General features: G+C 44.9%; 1 protein-coding gene across 4 annotated transcripts in view; it reads left to right on the top strand.

Annotated features, from left to right (window-relative positions):
* LOC137376988 (protein phosphatase 1 regulatory subunit 12A-like) overlaps window positions 1–12,636 on the top strand; it is a 190,686-nt gene that overhangs the window by 173,130 nt on the left and 4,920 nt on the right. For all 4 annotated transcript variants that reach the window (XM_068046047.1, XM_068046048.1, XM_068046049.1 and 1 more), the window contains 5 exons: window positions 650–666; window positions 1,607–1,736; window positions 2,673–2,777; window positions 8,873–8,923; window positions 12,551–12,601. In XM_068046047.1, the coding sequence (XP_067902148.1) occupies window positions 650–666; window positions 1,607–1,736; window positions 2,673–2,777; window positions 8,873–8,923; window positions 12,551–12,601 (354 nt within the window). The remainder of the gene's footprint in view (window positions 1–649; window positions 667–1,606; window positions 1,737–2,672; window positions 2,778–8,872; window positions 8,924–12,550; window positions 12,602–12,636) is intronic.

Here is a 12,636-nt window from a genome sequence, read left to right as displayed (position 1 = left end):
GTGGGGTTAAAACAGAAAATACTGGAAATACTCAGCAGGTCCTGCAGCATCTGTGGAGAGTGAAACAGTTAATGTTAACTCTGTTTCTCTCTCTACAGATGCTACCTGACCGCTGGGTATTTCCAACATTTTCTACTTTTAGTTCAGATTTCCAGTATTTGCAGTATTTTGCTTTTGTGTTGTTGTAGAGGTGTGGGTTCTGGTTGGGCAGCGGGGGCTAATGGTGGGGTGCAGGGCTTGCTGCAGGATAGTATACAGGTATCAGTTTTGAATGAGTTGAGATTTATGAAGGATGGGGGTTTAGAGGCCAGCAGGAGAGTATTGGAATTATCAAGTCTGAAGGTGAGATTGACCTGAATGAGAATTTACTTGACAGATCAGAAATGGAGGCAGGAGATGTTACAGTGGGACTAAGAACCTTTGTTCCAAGCAGGTTTGGCCAAGGGTGCGATGAGAATGTTGCAAGAAAGAATGAGTCATTAAAGTAACCTGAAACTAGACCACTCTGGAGACAGTGAGAGATACTTGTCCCATAACGGGAAGTTTATATGTGTGGTTATGTATGGATTGTTTACTGATCTCGATTATTTTTAGTGCATTATTTATTACTGATTTTGGTCTCAGTTTGTCTTTTTCCTTTCTTTTGCAGACTGATTATCTGACCAGGTAAGGATTCTGTATACTCCATTTCTCATCCTGTCATAGCTGAGATTGATTCAGTCCTCACCTAACATTAATGGATATTCTTTCTAGCAGGAGTCACTGGCTAATTTTTCCCTTCCCAAGTGCAGGTGCACAGGCATTGAATCCCTGCTGGGTGAGATTCCCTAACTTGTCACAGACCCTGGATTATACAGGGCGTGAACTCTAGGGTGTTTTGTATGAATGAGCTTCTGTGGACTGAATGGTCTTCCTCGTACATCATTATCCTCGTGACAGATTCTTCACAGTCATTATCACTCTGGGTGGTACATTTATCCACTGAGCCATCCAGAACCCTTCTATAGTGTCTGAAATTGTGGATTTTTAAGCTCTCCATTTTAGTCCTTCTATCACCAACTCAATGTGGGGAAATCCTACAGAAACATCAATTGAAGTCTTGAGTTCTGGTGGTTTCCTAAATGGCAAGGGTTTGTTCACCAGCCATATCTATTATGTGGTGCAGGTAGTGATGGATGATTGGATTGAGATGTGATCATTTAAAAAGCAATAAAAGAAGTGATGGTGTTTCCAAAGGCCCATGTTAATAGGCGTTTACAGCCACTCCAGGCACTGCTTCACAAACCACTAACCACCTCCAGGCGCTTACCCATTGTCTCTCGAGACAAGGAGGCCAAAAAAAAAGAAGAATGTTAATCGGAAATTTATAATGAGTCCTAAAGTTTGCGGATGGAATTGGAGCACCTCGTGTTTTGTTCATCTTTTGCTAGAACAAGTTGCCCACCATTGGCAAAGTTGGGAACACTGGTAGTCAGTCCCCTTTGTACCTGGTGACTGTACCCTCTACCATCTGGCAGTGGCCTCAGTGGATATGAAAGTTGGGTTGAAAAAGTACAATTTAATAATTACTGCTTTATTTCTGTCTTTGTGTTGCCTTCAATTATAGGGGAGAAACCACAGGAAGCAGCCATGGGAATCTGTCAGATAGAATAGTGACCTCCTACTCGGATACTGGCTTGCATTCTACACACATAGGTCGGGCAGACATCGAGGCCGAGAGGAGAGGCTACAGAAAGGTAAATTTGGAGCTGTGACCATATTTTCATTCAGGATATAGTGCTTAAATCCCTTCATTGCCTTGCCCCTCCCTATCTCTGTGACCTCCTGTATCATAATAGATCCACCCAGAAATCTGTGTTCCTCTGATGGTCTCTTGTACATCTCCTCCTCCTTTTGCCCACCATTGGTGGCCATGCCTTCAGTTGTAGAGCCCAGGCTCTGGAATTCTGGCCCTGTACACTTCTGCCTCTCTACCTCCCTCTCCTCCTTCAGGACTCTGCTTAAAATTCACCTCTGAGCATTATTTTGTTCGCCCCTTCTCATATCTCCTCCTTTAGTCTGATCATGCTTCTGCGAAATGCTTGACATTTCTTTAAATATTTTCTGTTATCCCAGTTTGCTTTTCTACTTTAGCTGTCATGACCAGTTTCTTGACTTCCTTTACCTTGTTTTGCTAATCACCTGTACGTTGTACTGTAGCTGTAATGTTGCACTTTGGAGCAATCGCTCTCTCGTTTTATCCCCCACATTACTGTTATTGCTGCTCACATCAGTCCTTATCCTCTGTTTCCCTTCTCCTCCGGTAGTATACATTATTCTGTATTCTGTATAGGAAGATGATCCACTTTTCTTCCATGCTTTTCCTCTTCTGTCCTGTCCATTTTCCTTCGGTCGTTCTCTCAAAACCTCCCTTTCCAAAGTTAAATGTTTCTCATGCTCATTCCCTTTTCCCTCATAAATCTAACCTTAATCTCCATATGGTGGTCACCATTGCCAAGGTATATTCTGATTCTGATGCTCCCTGCCAGTTCCTGTTGTTAATATTAATTCCTGTAGTATTTCTGCTCAAGTGGATCCATTGATGTAATGTTGAGTGGTGTTGCTCATCTGAAATGTTGCCAGAAAAGCCTCTAAAGTAATGACAGTCTCATCTCTGTCTTCGTCCTCAACAGCTGTACGAGGAGCTTCAGGGAGAGAATGTCCAACTACGGGACCAGCTGCAGGAGATGCAGATGCAGATTGCACAGACAAAGCTGGAGTTAGAGAAGGCCACACAGGTAATCGGCATTTGAACAGTCCCCACAGAACACAGCCCTTTCAGTGCTGGGTAGAGTTAATTGTTAAGGGTCAGTGGGATTAATGCAGTATTAATTAGATAGGGATGAAACTAGTGAACGACGCACCCACACCACAGAGCTCCGGAAATAGTGGTGATTGGTTTGCACCCGAATTAGCAGTTATCGTTCAGCTGTCCACACAGTTTCGGTGTTTCTTGTGCAAGTACACAAGTTTCTATTTCACTGAGTCATGTCTGACTTTAAAGGGAGTGCAAAGTCTGCACCACTTGTTCATGCACGTAAACCGCTTCCTTTTCTGAGAGAGCCCAGGAGGCACTTTTATGGGAGATGATAGCAAGAAAGTGTGCTATTCTTGGATCAGAAGAGCCTTCGCAGGAAGCTGCAGTCCGGGCTCTCTGGGAAGGAATGGCCAAAAAGCTGAATGCAGTTTCTTCAATAAAGAGGCCATCCTCCCAGATGAGGAAGAAATTCAACACCACGATATTTGCTACTTAAAGCACCCGCCGTTCTTTATCTCTACAATATACTGCAATGACATATCTGCAACACACAAAAGGCTTCCCGTCAATCAGCTGGTTACTGACACTGGATGTTTCTTTGCCTTTACACTCTCCTCTGCCCTAATAGCATGAGCACATGGCAACCCAAATTCAGGCATGGCACAACCTTTCATCTTCCCTGTAAACTTGCTGCTCTCACTGCTGGGAGGTGGGACCATGACCTATCCTTCTACTACCCACTTGCATGCTGCATGCTCTTGCACTCTTGCTTTAGGAAGCACAGTGGCTAATTATCTAATGATGGCGGACTTCAGGAAAATGGTCAGCATTTTATCAATATCTTCATGATGCAGGCAAAGGAGGCATGCAGTAGAAGGGGAAAGATGAAAACTGGAGCGGGCTCCCCAAATCTGCAGCCGTTGACTTGCGTGAAAGGACTCGGCCAGGACTGTCACTCGGTGGTCCCCATTGAAGAGGGTCATGCAGGTGATGAACCTGAAACTGCAGGCTAGTAACTATTCTTCCATTCCTTTGTCGCCCTTCAAAAAATTGGTCCTTCACTCAACCATTCTGCCAATAGGCAACTTACCTGGCTCCTCTATATCATATTGATCGCTACTGAAATGTTCTCCCAGGAATACCTTACAGATTCCATTATATGCTTTTCCCCAATTGAGCTTCTGTAAGGACTCCTGAGGAGCAACAGTTCATAGGCTCAGAGGGAAAATCCACTTCCCAGCACACTGCATCACTCACTCCACAAGCACCAGCACAGTAACAACCACTCTGAGGGAAGATGGTAGTTAGAGTAGGAGCACTGGGTGTAAGCTATAGCACGAGTGAGGAGGAGCAGGAAGTAGGCTGGAGGGATTGCTTAAAGATGGCCTCATGCTGTTCCAGGATTTGTGCTGTCCAGCACCCGTCTATACAAGAAAGTTGTTTTGTGAGGGCCATCAGTTCAGTAAGATCTTTACAAATGTGCAAAGAGCCCTGCAAAGTCTGACAGCTGCTATGAAGGAATCCACTACCTGTATCTGTGCAGTGATCTTTAACTACATCACAGAACTACAGTCTACTCTGGAGTGTGTGGAATCTCCAGGGCGTAAGAAGGCTTAAGGAACTGTCAGTAGTGACATAACTAGCACCATGGAGATATTAGGCTGCAATTTTCTTGAGCAAGTTCTCATCTGATGCCGATACTGGTGGATAATCTGGACAGCACCTTGATACAAAGCTTCTCCAGGGGTATGACAGACACAAAGGAGGTGCTGATCAGTGACTCCTCATCCTTGCCACATAACCATCTCACTCAGTGGGGTCAAGCAGTTTCCAAAGGCCAGTGAACACAGGCAGTCACCAGAGCAATACCAGTGGTGCCTGCAGTTACATGGACATGTGACCCTTCTGAAGGGGATAATAAGCCCAGGAGTCCTTAAGAAAAGCCAGAAGTGCCGAGTGGATGATCCATCTTGGCCTCCTCCTGAAGTCCCCAGCATCACAGATGCCGGTCTTCAGCCAATTCGATTCACCCCTCATGATATCAAGAAACGACTGAAGGCATGGATACTGTAAAGGCTATGGGCCCTGACAACATTCCAGCAATAGTACTGAAGACCTGTGCTCCAGAACTTGCTGCGCCCCTGAGCCAAGCTGTTCCAGTACAGCTACAATACTGGCATCTACCTGGCAATGTGGAAAATTGCCCAGGTATGTCCTGTGCACAAAAAGCAGGACAAGTCCAACCCGACCAGTTACCGCCCCATCAGTCTACTTTCAATCATCAGTAAAGTGATGGAAGGCGTCATCAACAGTGCTATCAATTGGCACTTACTTAGCAATAACCTGCTCACTGACGCACAGTTTGGGTTCTGCCAGGGCCACTCAGCTCCTGACCTCATTACAGCCTTGATTCAAACATGGACAAAAGAGCTGAACTCAAGAGGTCAGGTGAGAGTGACTGCCATTGACATCAAGGCAGCATTTGACTGGATACGGCATCAACGAGTCCTAGCAAAACTGGAGTGAATGGGAATCGGGGAAAACTCTCCGCTGGTTAGAGTCATACCTAACGCGAAGAAAGGTGGTTGTGGTTGTTGGAGGTTAATCATCTCAGCTCCAGGACATCACTGCATGAGTTCCTCAGGGTAGTGTCCTAGGCCCAACCATCTTCAGCTGCTTCATCAATGACCCTCCTTCAGTCATAAGGTCAGAAGTGGGGATGTTCGCTGATTGTACAATGTTCAGCACCATTCGCGACTCCTCAGATACTGAAGCAGTCAGCGTAGAAATGCAGCAAGACCTGGACAATATCCAGGCTTGGGCAGATAAGTGGCAAGTAACATTCATGCCACACAAGTGCCAGGCAATGCCCATCTCAAAAAAGAGAGAATCTAACCATCTCCCCTTGACGTTCAGTAGCATTACGGTCGCTGAATTCCCCACTATCAACATCCTGGGGGTTACCATTGACCAGAAACTGAACAGGAGTAGTCATATAAATACCGTGGCTACAAGAGCAGGTCAGAGGCTAGGAATCCTGCGGCGAGTAACTCACCTCCTGAATCCCCAAAGCTTGTCCACCATCTACAAGGCACAGGTCAGGAGTGTGATGGAATACTCTCTACTTGCCTGGATGGGTGCAGCTCCAACAACACTCAAGAAGCTCAACACCATCCAGGATAAAGCAGCCCGCTTGATTGGCACCCCATCCACAAACATTCACTCCCTCCACCACCGATGCACAGTGTTAGTAGTGTGTACCATCTACAAGATGCACTTCAGCAATGCACCAAGGCTCCTTAGACAGCACCTTCCAAACCCACGACCTCTACCACTTAGAAGGACAAGGGCAGCAGATGCATGGGAACATCATCACCTGCAAGTTCCCTTCCAAGCCACACACCATCCTGACTTGGAACTATATCACTGTTCCTTCACTGTCGCTGGGTCAAAATCCTGGAACTCCCTTCCTAACAGCACTGTGGGTGTACCTACCCCACAAGGACTGCAGCGGTTCAAGAAGGCAGCTCACCACTATCTTCTCAAGGGTAATTAGGGATGGGCAATAAATGCTGACCTTACCAGCGACCCCCACATCCCAGGAATGAATTTAAAAAAAGCAGGCAGCCACCTCAACACCTTAAAAAAAAGTTGGATAACTAGTAAAAGACCCTCAACATACATTACCACTAAGGGGAAGCACAGGAAAAATGAAACATAAGATGCACACGAGTAGAATGGGCCTTTACTCTCTGGAGTTTAGAAGAATGAGAAATGATCTCAGAAACATATAAGATTATGAGCGGGCTTGACAGGGTAGATACTGGCTGGTGAATCTTCAACTAGGGGGCATAGTCTCAGGATAAGGGGACAATATTTAGGACTGAGGTGAGGAGAACTTTCTTTGCTCAGAGGGTTGCCAGTCTTTGGAATTCTCTACCCCAGAGAGTTATGATGCTCAGTGATTGAGTGTACTCAAGGCTGAGATCGATAAGTGTTTGGACTGAAGGGATCAGATGGGAAAGTGAAGCTGAGGTCAAAGATCAACTGTGGCCTCATTCATTGGTGGAGCAGGCTCGAGGGGCCATATGGCCTGCTCCTGCTCCTATTTCTTATGTCCTTAAACACATTTTCAGATCAATAAATTTGGCACATGTGCCCTTGAATTTGGTGTTGGAGTTTCATTTAAGCCTGTGATCGAATGTGCACTCTTGATGGATGAAGTATAGTATGGTGTCATAGTATTGTATGGCACTGGTGGGACAGTTCAAAGGAAGCTCTGTTCAGCAACACTTAGGATGGGGAAATAGGCGAGGAGCTTGCAAATTTTAAATGAATTGTTTTCTAGGCACAATTGGTGGATTTCCCAAGCATACTTAGTTGGAACTGGTAAATCCACAGGCTCTGCCTCATGCCTCTATCCTCTTTGGCCCTATCATAACTTCCTCCAGAAAGTAAAGTTATGCAGAAAATGACTATAATTATCGAGAGCTTTCTGGGACCATATAGGAGCATGCCCCTTCCTGGACTTCTAGAAGATGGTGGAATGAGCAGTCCATCAGTGTGTTCTATTCAGCTCCGAGCAGTAGTACACTCCTCAGTATATTTTCTTTCAGTTACTGTTCTGGGACAATACATTGGTGTCTTCAGCGAGAGCTCACAAGGTGTCCTTGGTTGCCCTGTATCCATCCATCCAGCTGTACAGGGCCAAACCACTTTGAAGTAAGAACAAAACACTACGGATGCTAGAAATCTGAAATAAAAACAGAAAATGCTGGAAATACTCAGCAGGTCAGGCAGCAGCTGTGGAGAGAGAAACTGTTAACATTTCAAGTTATTGACTTTTCATCAATGCGCTGATGAACCCAGTGTAATAAAAGATGATCAACCTGAAAAGTTAACTCTGTTTCAACAGCTGCTGCCAGACATGAGTATCTCCAGCATTTACCAATTTATTTTCAACCTTGAAATAAGGGTAGCACTGCACGCTGATGTAGAATGAATGCATTGTGGCAGCTTCCAAGGTACCTGGCATCCGCCTACATGACACAATTCTGACAGTCACGTGCAACCCATGTGTTAATAGAATGCAATTTTTTTCACTCATGCCGTGGCATTATTGAAAGGAGTCCAAATGGGTGGAATCCTTGCACTTTTGGGAATCTACCACTTTGGAGGCAAAAACGAAAAAACCTTTTAGGCATCAACCATAACTCAGTTGGTAGTGCTCTCACCAGAAGATTGTGGGTTCAAATCCCACTCCAGAGACATGAACACAATCTAGGCTGCCACTCCAGTGCAGATTGCACTGTCAGAGTTGCTGTCTTCTGAATGAGATATCAAACCCAGGTCCCGCTGCCAACTCAGATGTAAAAGATCCCATGACACCATTTGAAGAAGAACAGAGGAATTCTCCTCGTTTTCCTGGACAATATTTATCCTTCAACCAAATCACTAAAATAGGTCTGGTCGCCATCACATTAGTGTTTGTGTGAGCTTGCTGTGTGCACATTGGCTGCTGCGTTTCTTACATTACAACAGTTACTACATTTCAGAACTACTTAATTGCCTTTGGGGTGTCCTGAGTTCATAAAAGGCGTTGTATAAATAAAAGGCTTTCTTTTTTCTTTCTGTTGATGTTTGTCCTCCTTTGGACAAGTTATGCAGTGCTTGGCCCCGACAAACAATGTCCCATTCACATGCTGGATATAGCAGCGCTCTCTGCTTACAAGCTCATTGCTGGATGCCATTCATGCTTCCATGAAGACCAAATGGCATAATGCTAGAAAGCAGTGGTGGAAAACTGCAAGGGCAAGCAGATCGGGTGAGGGCTCCTGCCACTGCTTTTCTCCCTTGTGCACCCAGTCCATGCATGTTATACCAGCAAGAGAGATCGTACTGGAATTAAACCAACAGCACTCTGCCCATACACCCACTCGCCAAGTATTAAATCTGTCGCACTCACTGTCCTTGCACCCCCTCGCCATGTTTTAAGTAGAGATGGCTCTGCTATCATACTCACCATTTTGCAATATGTCATTTTTTGATCTGTCTATTTCTGTTTTGGATTGATAGATGCAAGAAAGATTCGCAGACAGGACTGCCCACCTGGAGATGGAGAAGAAAGTGAGTACAGGATCTCCAAATTAATTATGGGAATTGGTAGCAAGCACTGGATAATTCTGGAAATAGACACAGAGTGATGAATAATATTGGCAATTAGTAATTCTAGCAACAATATGGGGTACCAAGTGATTTTAGAAATGAGAATCGAGAATGTTGTCTCTGAATCTGTTTTCAATTCACATCAAAAAATTAACTGGACCGGTCATATAAATACTGTAGCTACAAGAGCAGGTCAGAGGCTGGGATTTCTGCAGCAAGTAACTCACCACCTATCTCCTCAAAGCCCATCTACAAGGCACAAGTCAGGAGTGTGATGGAATACCTCAACACTCAAGAAGCTGGACACCATCCAGGACAAAGCAGCCTGCTTAATTGACATCCCATCCACCACCTTAAGCAGTCACTCCCACCATCACTGATGTACGGTTGCAGCAGTGTGTACCATCTACAAGATGTACTGCAGTGACGTACCAATGCTCCTTCAACAGCACCTTCCAAACCCATGACCTGTACCACCTAGAAGAACAAGGCAGCAGTCACATGAAAATGCCATGACCTGCAAGTTCCCCGTCAAAGTCACATACTATCCTGACTTGGAATTATATCACCATTCCTTCACTGTTGCTGCGTCACAATCCTGGGACCCATGAATGAACTAAAAAAAAAAGACAGGCTGAAAGTCTCTCTCTGCTGAAGGATTTTAGGGAGAAAAGTACTGGGAGATGTCAGCCGATGCTGAGACAGGCTAAGAAATTGCTTATTAATTACAGTCTGTGGGGAGACATCAAAACTAGCTCATTAGCCATTTTAGCTACCTATCCTCTGAGGGGCTTTTCTTAAAATTTGCTGAATACACATTTAAATGGCTTTGTGTGGGAAAAATGGTTAAAAGGTTCTGAAACATGATAGTGACAAAGATTATGGCTGATGATTATTAAAGGTAAAATGATGTTTTAACTAGAGGGATCTGAAAGATAGAACAGGGAGGAAGTCGATGTTTCTTAGATTAGCAAGATATAATGAGTGGTGTACCCCAGAGGTCACCATTTCACCCTCTCATTTTTCATATACATAAATGATTGTGACATGGCAATAATATTTCAATTTGCAAATTACACTAAATTAGGGGACATGGCAAACTACAAGGAAAATGCAGAAGGACACAGGAAGGTGGCAGATGCTGTTCAGTGCAGAGAGTGTGAAGCAGATCATTTAAAATAAATTTACCCTAAATGATAATGATCTGTGAGTGGAGGAATAGAGTGTTGTGGAGTGTAGATATTTAAAGCTTGAAATACTGGTAGGAAAGGTAATTAAAAACAACAAATGGAATTATGCACTTTATATATTTTTTTCATTCGGGGGATGCGGGCATCGCTGGCTAGGCCAGCATTTATTGTCCATCTCTAATTGCCCTTAAGAAGGTGGTGGTGAGCTGCCTTCTGGAACCGCTGCAGTTCTTGGGGTGTAGGTACACCAATAGTGCTGTTAGGAAAAGAGTTCCAGGATCTTGACCCAGCGACAGTGAAGGAACGGCGATATAGTTCCACGTCAGGAGGTATGTGGCTTGGGAGGGGAACTTGCAGGCGGTGGTGTTCCCATGCATCTGCTGCCCTTGCCATTCTAGCTGCTGGACGTCGCAGGTTTGGAAGTTGCTGGTGAAGGAGCCTTGGTGAGTTGCTGCAGTGCATCTTCTGCAACTGTGCGTGAGTGAATGTTGAAGGTGGTGGATGAGGTGCCAGTCAAGCATGCTGCTTTGTCCTGGATAGTGTCGAGCTTCTTGAGTGGTGTTGGAGCTGCACCCATCCAGGCAAGTGGAGAGCCACTCCTGACTTGTGCCTTGTAGATGGTGAACAGGCATTGGGGAGACAGGAGGTGAGTTACTCACTGCAAATTTCCCAGTCTCTGACCTGCTTTTGTAGCCACAGCATTTATGTGGCTGGTCCAGTTTAGTTTCTGGTCAATGGTAACCCCCCAGGATGTTGATAGTGGGGGATTCAGCGATGGTAATGCCATTGAACGTCAAGGGGAGATGGTAAGATTCTCTCTTGTTTGAGATGGTCATTGCCTGCCACTTTTGTGTGGCGCGAGTATTGCTTGCCACTTATCAGCCCAAGCCTGGATGTTGTCTAGGTTTTGCTGCATATGGACACGGATTGCTTCAGTATCTGAGGAGTCGAGAATGGCACTGAACATTGTGCAATCATCAGTGAACATCCCCACTTCTGACCTTATGATTGAAGGAGGGAAGGTCATTGCTGAAGCAGCTGAAGATGGTTGGGCCTAGGGCACTACCCTGAGGAACTCCTGCAGTGATGTCCTGGGACTGAGATAATTGATCTCCAACAACCGCAACCATCTTCCTTTGTGCTAGGTATGACTCCAACCAGCAATAGTAGTACTGCAGGAGAGTTTTCCCCCGATTTCCATTGACTCCAGTTTTGTGAAGGCTCCTTGATGCCATACTCGGTCAAATGCTGCCTTGATGTCAAGGGCAGTCACTCTCACCTTACCTCTTGAGTTCAGCTCTTTTGTCCATGTTTGAACCAAGGCTGTAATGAGGTCAGGAGCTGAGTGGCCCTGGCGGAACCTAAACTGAGCATTAGCGAGCAGGTTATTGCTGAGTCAGTGCCGCTTGATAGCACAGTTGACAACCCCTTCCATCACTTTGCTGATGATCGGGAGTAGACTGATAGGGCGGGAATTGGCCAAGTTGGATTTGTCCTGCATTTTGTACACAGGACATACTTGGGCAATTTTCTACATTGTCGGGTAGATGCCAGTGTTTTAGCTGTACAGGAATAGTTTTGCTAGGGGCGCGACTCGTTCAGGAGCACAAGTCTTCAGTACTATCACCGGAATGTTGTCAGAGCCCATAGCCTTTGCAGTATCCAGTGCCTTCAGCCCTTTCTTGATATCACGTGGAGTGAATCAGATTGACTTTAGACTGGCATCTATGATGCTGGGGACCTCAGGAGGAGGCCGAGATGGATCATCCACTGTTGAGGCAGTAAATATTAAAGCAAGGAATTGAAGTTGAATTTGTACAAGAAAATAGGTATGACCACAGTTAAGAATAGTATGTACGGTTCTGGGCACCCTGTTATTGAAAGGAGTCGTAGAAAAGGTACTGCAAAGATTCACCACAATAAGGTGGGCAAGAGCTGCTTTGCTATAAGGAAAAAGTTGAAGATTTTCAGCTTTTTCAATGGAAAACATATTAAGGTGAACCTGTTACAGGTTTTCAAGATGATCAGAGGTGTTGCGAGGGTAAATTGTGATAGATCTTTTCCACTGGTTGACACATCAGTAGCAGGTGGGCATAGACTAAGGATTATCAGTAGAAGAACAAAGGGAGATGTTAGAAACATGAGTATTTTACCACAAGTGACTGTCAAGACAGAAACTGGAAGGTAATTTAAAAGGAAATTGGATAAATATTTGAAAGGAACAATAAATAAATTTTATGGCGCAAGGACAGAGGAATGGCATTAGACTACTTCGTTCCACTTGAAGAGCTAGCACCATGCAAAGGCACAGTGGGCTGAATGGCCTCTATTTCTATAATAACACATACTGACTCTGTGCTATTCATGCCTCTGTACTGACTCTGACTTCTTTTAACAGGAGCGGAAAGCTTTAGAAAGAAGAATCTCAGAACTTGAGGAAGAACTAAAGGTCTGAGGCTTTTTTTTTCCTGTAGCATATTTAGT

The sequence above is a fragment of the Heterodontus francisci genome, chromosome 14, assembly GCF_036365525.1.
Source record: "Heterodontus francisci isolate sHetFra1 chromosome 14, sHetFra1.hap1, whole genome shotgun sequence".
Taxonomy (NCBI): Eukaryota; Metazoa; Chordata; class Chondrichthyes; order Heterodontiformes; family Heterodontidae; genus Heterodontus; species Heterodontus francisci.
Note: the sequence above shows the minus strand (reverse complement) of the source record. Positions and strands in the feature narration are given on the sequence as shown.